Here is a 15,000-nt window from a genome sequence, read left to right as displayed (position 1 = left end):
TGGAGGGGAAGAAAGAGAAGCAACCTATATTAACCTTGTAGATTGTTATAGTAACAATAGGTTAAGCTTTGTCAGTGTGCCATGTGTTATACCCAGTTTACCCTAGGGCAGGGTTGGGCAATTAATTTTTACCGGGGGCCGCATGAGCAACCCGAGCACTGCTGGAGGGCCACATCGACAATATTTCAATTCAATTTTGCTCAATATCATTTTTGATATATACCGTAAGATAAATAATGATAATAATAATAATAATAATAATTAATAATAATAGTAATACTTCAACATAGTGTGTGTAACAGCATTCCATGACTAATATAAATAAATTAACATGAATAATAAATGACAGTAAAATAAGCACACGTATGACTAAGGAGTCATAGTGTAACTTTGTGTGGTGTTTGAGTTGTCCGACTTTTTGTGTGGCCATAAACGCACCAGTGGTTTAGTGCTATGCGTGTTGGTGACAGATGACAAGTTGCTTTTGGCCTGGTTTGTACGGCAGAAAATGACTAGTTTTTCCAGATAGAAGTGTGAAAACTCATGTTTTTGGTGTGGTTATGGCCCAATATAAACAGTTTTGCTCAATAAAGTGATGGATATAATTCCTGTCCTCGAAGCATCTCGATAGACGTTACAATAATTGAACGGTGTTCAATTGAACGGTGTTGACGAACACCGTTAGGGCCGCTTGTTGTCACTGTCACTCAAAGTTGCGTTGCAAAATTACATAGAATAAATATGTTTATTTTGTTTAGAATTCAGATGGGATTTGATTTGGTGCGCAGCATATATTTGCTGTGCGCAGCGGACGCTTGAGCAGTGCGCAATTGCGCAGGCACGCACCTTAGAGGGAACGTTGCTTGGCAGTCCATGTCTTGTTGGAAACACGCCATTCTTCATCAACTTTTCTCTTTTTAGCGTCTCGGGTGTAAAGCGTGCATCACTTGTCGCTGCATGTGCACCTTCACTCGCAGGTTACACACGGACACACGCCCATAAATAATACTTTTCAAAATAAAAGCAGCACTGTTGTATTGCCTCACGCGGGCCGGACAGGGCCGCAGAATGCCCAGGTCTGCCCTAGGGCAACAACGTTAATTTATGTTTGATGAAACCTGATTATGTGCATGAGTGTATGTATGTATATGTACTTGTATATGTACAGTATGTGTATATATACACTACCGTTCAAAAGTTTGGGGTCACATGTAAATGTCCTTATTTTTGAAGGAAAAGCACTGTACTTTTCAATGAAGATAACTTTAAACTAGTCTTAACTTGAAAGAAATACACTCTATACATTGCTAATGTGGTAAATGACTATTCTAGCTGCAAATGTCTGGTTTTTGGTGCAATATCTACATAGGTGTACAGAGGCCCATTTCCAGCAACTATCACTCCAGTGTTCTAATGGTACAATGTGTTTGCTCATTGGCTCAGAAGGCTAATTGATGATTAGAAAACCCTTGTGCAATCATGTTCACACATCTGAAAACACTTTAGCTCGTTACAGAAGCTACAAAACTGACCTTCCTTTGAGCAGATTGAGTTTCTGGAGCATCACATTTGTGGGGTCAATTAAACGCTCAAAATGGCCAGAAAAAAGAGAACTTTCATCTGAAACTCGACAGTCTATTCTTGTTCTTAGAAATGAAGGCTATTCCACTAAATTGTTTGGGTAACCCCAAACTTTTGAACGGTAGTGTATGTTTGTAAAGTGAATGTATATGTACATGTGTGTGTATATGTATGTTTGTACAGTGAATGTATATGTACATGTATGTGTATATGTATGTTTGTATAGTGAATGTATATGTATGTTTGTATAGTGAATGTATATGTATGTGTATATGTATGTTTGTACAGTGAATGTATATGTACATGTATGTGTATATGTATATTTGTATAGTGAATGTTGTGGTTAATTTAGCATCAGGGGGATTTCACAAACACCTTTATTACTTGTGTCTAAGAGGCGCATTAACATCAAAATATGGCAAATCTCCTGGGAAAATGGGTAAAAGTAGGGATGTCCGATAATGGCTTTTTGCCGATATCCGATATTCCGATATTGTCCAACTCTTTAATTACTGATACCGATATCAACCGATACCGATATCAACCGATATATGCAGTCGTGGAATTAACACATTATTATGCCTAATTTGGACAACCATGTATGGTGAAGATAAGGTACTTTTTTAAAAAAATAATAAAATAAGATAACTAAATTAAAAACATTTTCTTGAATAAAAAAAGAAAGTAAAACAATATAAAAACAGTTACATAGAAACTAGTAATTAATGAAAATGAGTAAAATTAACTGTTAAAGGTTAGTACTATTAGTGGAGCAGCAGCACGCACAATCATGTGTGCTTACGGACTGTATCCCTTGCAGACTGTATTGATATATATTGATATATAATGTAGGAAGCAGAATATTAATAACAGAAAGAAATGGGGGGAGGGAGGTTTTTTGGGTTGGTGCACTAATTGTAAGTGTATCTTGTGTTTTTTATGTGGATTTAATAAAAAAATAAAAATAAAAAACCCAATACAGATAATAAAAAAACCGATACCGATAATTTCCGATATTACATTTAACGCATTTATCGTCCGATAATATCGGCAGGCCGATATTATCGGACATCCCTAGGTAAAAGTATGATATTTCTCTACTATGCATTATTGATTATGGATTCTTGCATGAAAATATGAGTAATTATTAATATACAGTAAATGATTATTATAAATTAATAGGCCCCCGCGACCCCGAAGGGAATAAGCGGTAGAAAATGGATGGATTATTATGAATTAGGAAAAGCAGCAAGTAAAAGTGGTTACTCCTCCAGTTCCACCACAGAGATCGGAACATGTTGACATTTGATGTTTTTATAACCATATTTCAGTCTTAACCGACTGTAAATGTGCTTTTATTCACGAGTGTGTTAGAAGGCTTGAGAAACTCCAGAAGATGCGAGGTCAGAGAGTGTTATCCTGGAGGCTAATGGATAAGAAAACCTTCCGACTGAGCTGCTTTCCTGCGTTGTGCTGCAGGGAGGAAGGAGAGCAGGACGGGGATGCTGGCGACGTGGAGGCCACCAATCATTCTGCCGCCTTGTTGTCCCGCAGCTCCGCAGTCTCCGGCAAGCTGGCGCCACCTTTACCGCCGCACTCCAGCCTGGAACTGGACAAACGAGGTGAAGCGCTGATAACGGAACGCTAGATCAGTTTGGAATATTTGAGCAAAAGATAGCAGCCTCAATCGTACATACTTGGATTCTTTTGTTCAAAAAGCTTTGATCACGTGAAATTCCTCAAACAGAGAACAATGGTAGGTATGGAAACGGTCTGGAATGGACTTAGGCTGTCTTGAAGTTGAAGTGGTAGTTGTTTTTTGGGGACACCTAATGGCCACAAAAAATAGCTAAGTTAAGTTCATGATGCGGACACGTTTGTTTCTGGATACTTTCTAATACCTTTCTGCCTCTGAGACTTTGTATGTGTAAGTAATATGCAACTGTAACTATTTGATACCTGTTTATGTTGACAAATGTCAAGTTTTATACTTCAATATTGTTCGATGACAGTCACTTATAACTAGAGATGTCCGATAATATCGGTCTGTCGATATTATCGGCCGATAAATGCGTTAAAATGTAATATCGGAAATTATCGGTATCGTTTTTTTTATTATCAGTATCGTTTTTTTTTTTTTTTTTTTTTTTTTTTTTTTTTTAATTAAATCCACATAAAAAACACAAGATACACTTACAATTAGTGCACCAAGCCAAAAAACCTCCCTCCCCCATTTACACTCATTCACACAAAAGGGTTGTTTCTTTCTGTTATTAATATTCTGCTTCCTACATTATATATCAATATATATCAATACAGTCTGCAAGGGATACAGTCCGTAAGCACACATGATTGTGCGTGCTGCTGCTCCACTAATAGTACTAACCTTTAACAGTTAATTTGACAAATTTTCATTAATTACTAGTTTCTATGTAACTGTTGTTATATTGTTTTACTTTCTTTTTTATTCAAGAAAATGTTTTTAATTTATTTATCTTATTTTATTTGATTCATTTTTTTAAAAAGTACCTTATCTTCACCATACCTGGTTGTCCAAATTAGGCATAATAATGTGTTAATTCCACGACTGTATATATCGGTTGATATCGGTATCGGTTGATATCGGTATCGGTAATTAAAGAGTTGGACAATATCGGCATATCGGATATCGGCAAAAAGCCATTATCGGACATCCCTACTTATAACATATGTCTGCTTAGCTGTTGTGTAGCTGCTAGCTCCGAGAAGCCTATAGCCTACAGTGTTTACCTTTCGTAGATGACTCAAATAGAAGAAAAGACCAACTTTGTGTACTTATTGGAGGTCATTTAGATGTTAACTGGCTTGGCACAAGACAACACGCTGCAGGACGACTTCCATCGGAGCACTTAGCGTATTTTCCCGACTATAAAGCGCACCGGCGTATAAGCCGCACCCATTCCATTTGAGAAGGAAAAAATATTTGTCCATATATTAGCCGAACCGTAGTATAAACTACAGATATATACTTTGTGAAATTATTTATTTACACAAAAAGATTTTTGTAAATGTTTATTTACACGCCTTAATTGTTTTCCAAGCGGTGTCTGTAACAAGGCAGTAAAACGGGTGATCAAACAAAACAGAAGTCATGGTCATGGACCCGCTAGCTGCGCAAGCTAGCGCTCCAATCAGCTAAACAGACTCAATAACTCCACTGTGACGTTTTGGTGAATTTACTGAGGAACTTGTGAACCTGAAACAATACAAAAATAATTGCAAGTTAATAATACTAGTCCAGACACTCGGAAAAGTGTTAGCATATTAGCTAATGCTTGCAATGCTAGCTTCATTAGATTACGATAGCACGTACAAATATGCATGGAAACACTACACATAGGACGATTTAGCGCGTATGAATAGTTTTAGTTATATTGTAAAACTTACAAACTTTGCTTGACGGAAGAGTCCGTACGAGTAGAAACGCTATGGACGGCTATAAGACGGAACAGTGAAATATGAAATATATTTATATAGCGCTTTTCTCTAGAGACTCAAAGTGCTTTCCATAGTGAACGCCATTATCTACATCTTAAAGCTCCATTTAAAGCAGTGTGGGTGGCACTGGGAGCAGGTGGGTGGAGTGTCTTGCCCAAGGACACAGCGGCAGTGACTGGGATCGAACCTGGTACCCTGGTACGCTCTACCAAGCGAGCCACGCCGCCCCAAGTGCACCTGAAAGAGAGAGATATACCTGTCGTGTCTTTTCCCAGAAAAAAAATATTTCTCATGAAATCAAAATGTCATTTAAAAAGTTAAAAACTGTTTAACAATAATTAAAAAATAAAGTATGAAAAATGTATTGAACGAAACCGGGACTCTCAAAAAAATGTTGCTTCGGGCCCCAATTTAGGCCTGCTTAATGACATCTGCCATCATATTTAAAAACTAGGCTAGGATGTGAGTCTTTTAAATAAACATGTAGACTGTCATGGGTGTCTCTTCTACATAAGAAGCAGTACAATAAATGAGTGCCACCTTTGATCACTCATTTTACTTACTTTAATTTACATTTTTAATTTAATTAATTAATTTTTTATTTTACTTTACAGCACTTGTACTTCCGGTTCAAAGCACTAAACGGAAGGAAATACTGTTGACGTTTACCCCGCAGTACCTGCAGTAAGCCAACTGGTCCAAAAGATGGCGCCGTAGCACAAACAATAACACACCTTTTCAGTGTCTGCTTGTAATGAATGAAAACTATTCAAGCAGTAGAAAAATGGATTTGTTGGACACAAAACATTATGGCTGTCTGCAAAGAAAAATCCATGTATTGGCCGCGCCGTTTTATAAGCCGCAGGGTCAAAAGCGTAGGGAAAAAAGTAGCGGCTTACAGTCCGGAATTTATACATACATTTTTTCAGATATCAAACTGTATCAATATGAGATCGGAAGACCACTATTTGTGTGAGAAAGTAATTGTCTGCTTTGTGTGTCAGCCACATTTTCATTTGCACATGATGTATATTTTCTATGTTTATTTTGGTCACGTGGTTTATCTCCAATCATCTTCTGTTCTCAATCATTTTTTGCATTTGTTCCCTTCAGTCATGTGTCTTGTTTTTTTGTGTGTGTGTGTGTGTGCGTGTGTGTGTGCGTGCATGCATGCTTCCCACCTTTCCCACACCAGAGGAGGAGGGTCGACCTCGGCGCAGAAGGACTCCCCGCTTTCACTTAAAGCCGTGTTAAGGTTGCACCTGCAGGTAAAGAAAGAGGCAGTGACCATTTTTTGTATGGAATGGCATTCTTTCATTCATTCCATTCTTTCTTGTTTCCCTTTATGTTATTTTGCGAAATCAGCTGTTTTCTATTACTTCACTCATTTCAGTTGATCTTTTTAAGCTGCAATCTGAGCTGAATTGTAGAGTATCTGGCTAATTATATAGCCTACCTCTGCTAGGTCCGACTTAAATGTATTTTCCTCAAAACTAAAGCGGACGTCAGACAACAAACAAATGACCAAAAATGACCCGTAAACAACTTCTGGTTGCATGGAAATATATGGAACCCCTAAAGGGACATGGGGGAATTTTTTTTTTTTATAATTTTTTTTATAAATGTCTCGTGCGCACGAGATACATGTCTAAAAATATATATATATTTTTTAAATTATAAAAATTTTGTTTTTGTTTTATAACTTTATAAAAAGTTTCTCGTGCGCACGAGATACATGTCTAAAAAAATAAATAAAAGTTTATTACTCGTGCGCACGAGATACATGTCTACAAAAATATATTTTTTTTTTAAATTATAAAAAAAAATAATTTTGTTTTATAACTTTATAAAAAGTTTCTCGTGCGCACGAGATACATGTCTAAAAAAATATATATTTTTTTTAAATTATAAAAAAAATAATTTTGTTTTATAACTTTATAAAAAGTTTCTCGTGCGCACGAGATACATGTCTAAAAAAATATATATATTTTTTTAATTATAAAAAAAATAATTTTGTTTTATAACTTTATAAAAAGTTTCTCGTGCACACGAGATACATGTCTAAAAAAATGAATAAATGTTTATTACTCGTGCGCACGAGAAAGTTTCTCCTGCGCACGAGATACATGTCTAAAAAAAATGTTTTTTTTTTAAATGATAAAAAAAAAAAAAAATGTTTTATAACTTTATAAAAAGTTTCTCGTGCGCACGAGATACATGTCTAAAAAAAATAATTTTTTTAAATTATAAAAAAAATAATTTTGTTTTATAACTTTATAAAAAGTTTCTCGTGCGCACGAGATACATGTTTAAAAAAATAAATAAATGTTTATTACTCGTGCGCACGAGAAAGTATCTCATGCGCACGAGAAAGTTTCTCTTGCGCACGAGATACATGTCTAAAATTTTTTTTTTTTTTTTTAATTATAAAAAAATGTTTTTTGTTTTATAACTTTATAAAAAGTTTCTCGTGCGCATGAGATACATGTCTAAAAAAATAAATAATTTTTTTTTTTTTAATTTTTTTTTTAGACATGTATCTCGTGCGTCTAAAATGTTTTTATTTATTTTTATTTTTATTTTTTTATAACTTTATAAAAACTTTCTCGTGCGCACGAGATACATGTCTCAAAAAAAATAATTTTTTTTTAGACATCTCGTGCGTGAAACACATTTTTTAAATTTTTTTAATTTTATAACTTTATAAAAACGTTCTCGTGCGCACAAGATACATGTCTCAAAAAAAAATTTTTTTTTTTAGACATCTCGTGCGTCATTTTTTTAATTTTTTTTATTTTATAATTTTATAAAAAGTTTCTCGTGCGCACGAGATACATGTCTCAAAAAAAAAATTATTAAAAAAAATTATAATTTTTTTTTTTTTCCCCATGTCCCTTTAGGGCCTCCGTAGAAATAGCCTGAAAATGTATTTTTTTCATTTTGTTGTTGTTGTTTTTAAGGGCTATATAAGTAAACTATGATTGATTTTTTTAATCAATTTTTCATAACTTCTGAATCGATTTAGAATCAGGATGAATAAAAATGGTGATTTGGATCGTGAATCGTTTTGGTGGTTTTTTGCGCACCCCCTTTTTTAGATCCAAAAATAGGAAATACCGCATTTTCCAGATTATAGAGCGCACCGGGATAAAAGCCGCACCCACTAAATTTTAGAAGGGAAAAAAATCCATGTGATTGGCAGATATATACGTTGTGAAATGACTTATTTACACAGAAATATGTTGTACATTTTTATTTACGTACCTTCATTGTTTCCAAACGGTGTCTGTAACACGGCAGTAAAACGGCTGATCAAACAAAACAGAAGTCATGGTCAAGGACCCACTAGCTGCGCAAGCTAGCTCTCCAATCAGCTAAACAGACTCAATAACTCTTCGATGACGTTTTGGTGAATTTACTGAGGAATTTTTTGAAAGTGAAACAATACAAACAGAATGACATTGTAAGTTAATAATACTAACAAAGACACTTGTAAACGTGTTAGCATATTAGCTAACTCTAACGACGCTAGCTTGATTACATCACAATATCATGTACAAATATGCATTAAAAAAACATTTTTACAGACATCACACATGGGACGGTTTAGTAAATAAGATTGTTTTGTTTAAGTAAAATGTGATTTTTTTATCAGACTCCAGTGTACTTTGATCAAGTGAAAACAAGAGAAGTTGACCGGGAGGAAGTTGATGCTACTACAAAATAAAATTAAAATCGCCACACTTTAAAAATTTTTGTTTTTTTTGTTTTGTTTTTATACGAGAGTAAATTAAAGTAAGGTTCTAAATAGAGATGTCCGATATTATCGGCTGATAAATGCTTTAAAATGTAATATCGGAAATGATCAGTATCGGTTTCAAAATGATCGGTATCGGTTTCAAAAAGTAAAATGTATGACTTTTTAAAATGCCGCTGTGTACACGGACATAGGGAGAAGTACAGAGCGCCAATAAACCTTAAAGGCACTGCCTTTGCGTGCCGGCCCAATCACATAATATCTACGGCTTTTCACTCACACAAGTGAATGCAAGGCATACTTGGTCAACAGCCATACAGGTCACACTGAGGGTAGCCGTATAAACAACTTTAACACTGTTACAAATATGCGCCACACTGTGAACCCACACCAAACAAGAATGACAAACACAACATAAACACAACAGAACAAATACCCAGAACCCCTTGCAGCTCTAACTCTTCCGGGACGCTACAATATACCCCCCCCCCCCCCTCACCTCAACCTCCTCATGCTCTCTCAGGGAGAGCATGTCCCAAATTCCAAGCTGCTGTTTTGAGGCATGTTAAAAAAATCATGCACTTTGTGACTTCAATAATAAATATGGCAGTGCCATGTTGGCATTTTTTTCCATAACTTGAGTTGATTTATTTTGGAAATCCTTGTTACATTGTTTAATGCATCCAGCGGGGCATCACAACAAAATTAGGCATAATAATGTGTTCATTCCACCACTGTATATATCGGTATCGGTTGATATCGGAATCGGTAATTAAAAGTTGGACGATATCGGCAAAAAAGCCATTATCGGACATCTCTAGTTCTAAACATTTAATGGCTGTGAAGCAGAGGAGACACGGACATCAGCGTGGATCTACGTCAGCTTTATTTGTCAACATGTAAGCAAATTACCACCTCAATTCCGGTCTTTCAACAATCACTTTTTCTTCGGAATCAAAATATATATCCACATACTACATATAGCCTATTATTTACTCACTATTGACGAGTGACACACTGAAAATTTGGTTATGTATATAGATATATATATATATGTATATATATATTTCTATATATATTAGGGATGTCCGATAATATCGGCCTGCCGATATTATTGGCCGATAAATGCGTTAAAATGTAATATCGGAAATGATCGGTATCGGTTTTTTTATTATCTGTATTGTTTTTTTTTTGTTTTTATTTTTTATTTTTATTAAATCAACATAAAAAACACAAGATACACTTACAATTAGTGCACCAACCCAAAAAACCTCCCTCCCCCCATTTCTTTCTGTTATCAATATTCTGCTTCCTACATTATATATCAATATATATCAATACAGTCTGCTAGTGTACTAACCTTTAACACTTCATTTTACTCATTTTCATTAATTACTAGTTTCTATGTAACTGTTTTTATATTGTTTTACTTTCTTTTTTATTCAAGAAAATGTTTTTAATTTAGTTATCTTATTTTATTATTATTTTTAAAAAGTACCTTATCTTCACCATACATGGTTGTCCAAATTAGACATAATAATGTGTTAATTCCACGACTGTATATATCGGTTGATATCGGTTGATATCGGTATCGTTAATTAAAGAGTTGGACAATATCGGATATCGGCAAATATATATATATATATATATATATATATATTTATATATATATATATATATATATATATATATATATATATATATATATATATATATATATATATATATATATATATATTTATATATATTATATATATATATATATATATATTTATATATATTAGGGATGTCCGATAATGGCTTTTTGCCGATATGCCGATATTGTCCAACTCTTTATTACCGATACCGATATCAACTGATATATACAGTCGTGGAATTAACACATTATTATGCCTAATTTGGACAACCAGGTATGGTGAAGATAAGGTCCTTTTTAAAAAAAATAACCAAATAAAATAAGATAAATAAATTAAAAACATTTTCTTGAATAAAAAAGAAAGTAAAACAATATAAAAACAGTTACATAGAAACTAGTAATGAATGAAAATGAGTCAAATTAACTGTTAAAGGTTAGTACTATTAGTGGAGCAGCAGCACGCACAATCATGTGTGCTTACGGACTGTATCCCTTGCAGACTGTATTGATATATATTGATATATAATGTAGGAAGCAGAATATTAATAACAGAAAGAAACAACCCTTTTGTGTGAATGAGTGTAAATGGGGGAGGGAGGTTTTTTGGCTTGGTGCACTAATTGTAAGTGTATCTTGTGTTTTTTATGTGGATTTAATTTTTATTTTTTTTTTAAATGATGCTGATAATAAAAAAACCGATACCGATAATTTCCGATATTACATTTTAACGCATTTATCGGCCGATAATATCGGCAGACCGATATTATCGGACATCTCTAATATATATATATATATATTCATATATTACTCAGTGTTAAACGCGGCCCTCTGAGGGCAATCATAACTGCGATGTGGCCCTCAATGAAAAGCAGTTTGACAGCCCTGGATTAGCCGCACGGTTTTATAAGCGCAGGGAAAAAAGGTGCAACTTATAGTCCAGAATTGATGGTAAGCAGCAAAATGTCAGCTTTAGAAAGTGAATGCTTTGAAGTGACATGAAATGTGAAGTGTCAATGTAGCGAGCCAGGACTGTTATGACTGCTGTGTGTCCAGATGAAGACCTGCTGACGGGGCGCTGTGGCGATGGACGCCCTCAGAAGCCGCCGAGCTGCCCCTCCCCCGTCCCCGCGCATCAGAAGGACGTCCTCCCAGGCAACTGCTGCCCAACGGCTCCGGTCCGGCTCCGGCGCACCTGCCAGGACCTTCTGACCTGCCGGGACCATCGGCACCCTGTGGCCTTCTTCCAGTTCCACGTGAGTGACGGCCCTTTCATCCCCGAGGAGGCGGCAGCGGGTGTGCCCGCCGACTCCTCCGTCGGCCGCGGGTGGGACTTTACCTGCTGCGGGCCTCCTCGCCCTCGCCTGCCGCCTTCTCGGCATGCTCCGCCCCCCCCCGTCCACTCCGAGCACTTGGAAACATCCCAATGAATCCGCTCTGAAAGCAAAAAGGACTTTGCAGCAATAAGTGAGGAGCACACTTTATTTGTCCTCCATCCACGATCAGATTAGCATCAGGTCAAAGTCCTCGGGCCGCTGACTCGTGGCGTTTGGCTTCTTGCAGCACACGCTCTTCACTTGCTCAGACCTCGCTGAAAAAGTCCCAAAGGAGCGTTCACAAAGGTGCAATGTCTGGGACTAATATTCACTCTCGCTTTAGAGGGGAATGGGAATATCTTTTTATTTTTTTAATGCATTCTAAATCGTAAATCAACACTAGCAGAAGTCAGCTAACAATAGAGCCAAAGGGAGTCGCCATAGTCCGCCTATAAAGCGCTCTAAAAACCTCCAAAAACCTCCATTGTTGTTTTATATACACACTGAGTATTTATGTAACGTAGTAACATTCATAATAACATGTAATGTTTACGTATTTTGCTCATTTTAAGCATACGGCGGCGCATAAATTTCACAGAAGCATCCGCTTCTTGTATTTTTGAGCCTGAATATAAGGAGGATGAGCTACAAGTTTTAGAAGCTGAGTGCTAAGATCCAGCTTTAGTAGCAGTATGAACAAATTAACTGTTGAAAAATTCAGGGTATAAAATTTCAGCATAAAGATAACCCAGTGTTAAAAATTATGTTTGTTAAAAAAAATACGGTGTGTTGGAAAAAGAAGTATATAACAAATATTTATCCACTGAATTATTTTATACTTAATTTTTATACGCACTGACCTCTAGAGGGACAAGCGGTAGAAAATGGATTCATTCAAACACTGTATTTTAAGAAATTGAATTTTTGAACACACCATTTTTACAGCGGCGCATTAATTTCACAGACGCATCCGCTTCTTGTATTTTTGAGCCTGAATATAAGGAGGATGAGCTACAAGTTTTAGAAGCTGAGTGCTAAGATCCAGCTTTAGTGAAACACTAAATAGCATCATGTAGCAGTATTGCTAAGTGCTAAACAGGAAATACAAACTACGAACATAATAAAACAATCACTCACTGCACAATGTCTGCTCTCATTGGGATGTCGACCGATGGGATGTTTGTATCTTCCTGTTTAGTTAAAGAATGAATCTTTATCATCCAGAATTAACTTTCACCAACTGAGAAGCGATGCAGCAGCTCAGTATGTCAACATAGCAGCATAAGCTAGTTAGCTCTCTCTGATCACGGCGCCGCTAAAAATAATTTGTCTGCGTTAGCACTTATAATAACAATATGTAGTTATAATAACAATATGTAATTATAATAACAATTTGTAATTATAATAACAAGATGGCTAATAATTGGTTACTATTCAGGTCACGACATGTATTGTTGGCGCTTTTTGGATGTTTTTTTAGAAGGCTTTATGGGTGGAATAGTGTTAGCCACCTCGTACTTGCCGTATTTTACTATTTAGAATGCATTCAAAAAAGAAAAGCAAGTGTTCTTGTCTTACATAATATTGTGAATGATAAACAAAATTCCCCCCAAAAATCTCCCCTTTAAGAACACAAAATATGCAGACTTGAATTAAAAACTGTTTGAGCACATATTATTTGAAGTACAATTATGGAAGTTAATTTGTGTCTTTGTTACCGAAGCTTTCTTTGGACACTGAATTTTTATGTAACTTCATTTTTTCTGTTTGAATTTTGTAAATTTTGTATTTTTTTTTTTTTTTTTTACATCAAACTATGCTGACAATTGGTGTTAGATGTAATATTGTGAGCAAAATGTATGTTAAAAAAATCGGTTTTTGTTTTAAAATTCAGTGTGTAAAAAAATTGCGTTTGTTAAAATACAATGTTTTAAAATTCAGTGTCTACAAAAATAAAATGTAAAACAATTCTATATATAAAAAAAATTGAGTGTTTAAAAATTCAGTTGGTTAAAATTCACTTTATGAAAATTCAGTGCTTAAAAAATTCAGCGTAAAAAATGTAGTTTAGAAATTCAGCGTAAAAAAATTAGTGTTTCAAAAATTCTGTTTGTTAAAATGTACTGTTTAAAAATTCGGTATCTAAAAAAAGTGTAAACAAATTTAACATAAAAAAATTTCAATGTATAACAATTCAGTACTTAAAAATTCAGCATGAAAAAATTGAGTGTTTAAAAATTATGTTTCTTAAAATACGCTGTTTAAAAATTCAGTGTCTAAAAAAATTAAGTGTAAACAAATATAACATTAAAAAAAATTCAGTGTTTGAAAATAATGTTTCTTAAAATACGCTGTTTAAAAATTCAGTGTCTAAAAAAATTAAGTGTATACAAATGTAACATAAAACAATTCAGTGTTTAAAAATGCAGTGTATGAAAATTCAGCATAAAAAATGATGTTTAAAAATGAAGAATGTTAAAATGCACTGTTTAAAAATTCAGTGTCTAAAAAAATTAAGTGTAAACAAATTTAACATAAAAAAAATGCAATGTATAACAATTCAGTACTTAAAAATTCAGCATAAAAAAATTGAGCGTTTAAAAATTATGTTTCTTAAAATACGCTGTTTAAAAATTCAGTGTCTAAAAAAATTAAGTGTAAACAAATTTAACATAAAACAATTCAGTGTTTAAAAATTCAGTGTATGAAAATTCAGCATAAAAAAATTATGTTTAAAAATGAAGAATGTTAAAATGCACTGTTTAAAAATTCAGTGTCTAAAAAAATTAAGTGTAAACAAATTTAACATAAAAAAAATTCAATGTATAACAATTCAGTACTTAAAAATTCAGCATAAAAAAATTGAGTGTTTAAAAATTATGTTTCTTAAAATACACATTTTAAAAATTCAGTGTCTAAAAAAATTAAGTGTAAACAAATGTAACATAAAACAATTCAGTGTTTAAAAATTCAGTGTATGAAAATTCAGCATAAAAAAATTATGTTTAAAAATGAAGAATGTTAAAATGCACTGTTTAAAAATTCAGGGTCTAAAAAAATTAAGTGTAGACAAATTCAACATAAAAAAATTCAGTGCTTAAAATTTCAGCATAAAAAAAATCAGTGTTTAAAATTGATGTTTGTTTAAAAATCAGTGTCTAAAATTTAAGTGTATAAAAAAATCAACATAAAAAATGTAGTGTTTAAAAATTCCCTTTGTTAAAATTCAGTGTTTA

General features: G+C 34.1%; 1 protein-coding gene across 2 annotated transcripts in view; it reads left to right on the top strand.

The window, feature by feature from the left end:
* The window catches only part of mier2 (mesoderm induction early response 1, family member 2), a 51,571-nt gene extending 39,119 nt beyond the window's left edge, over positions 1 to 12,452 (top strand). Inside the window, exons 11-13 of one of the 2 annotated variants that reach the window (XM_062027714.1) lie at positions 3,061 to 3,203; positions 6,254 to 6,326; positions 11,505 to 11,636. In XM_062027714.1, the coding sequence (XP_061883698.1) occupies positions 3,061 to 3,203; positions 6,254 to 6,312 (202 nt within the window). In that variant the 3' untranslated portion in view covers positions 6,313 to 6,326; positions 11,505 to 11,636. Of the gene's footprint in view, positions 1 to 3,060; positions 3,204 to 6,253; positions 6,327 to 11,504 lie in introns of both variants that reach the window. The other variant, XM_062027713.1, reaches the window with a different exon arrangement.
* The last annotated feature ends 2,548 nt before the right edge of the window (positions 12,453 to 15,000 follow it).

Source organism: Entelurus aequoreus, linkage group LG19, assembly GCF_033978785.1.
Source record: "Entelurus aequoreus isolate RoL-2023_Sb linkage group LG19, RoL_Eaeq_v1.1, whole genome shotgun sequence".
In the NCBI taxonomy this organism is placed as follows: domain Eukaryota; kingdom Metazoa; phylum Chordata; class Actinopteri; order Syngnathiformes; family Syngnathidae; genus Entelurus; species Entelurus aequoreus.
The sequence above is the reverse complement of the archived record's forward strand: the minus strand, read 5'-3'. Positions and strand labels throughout refer to the sequence as shown.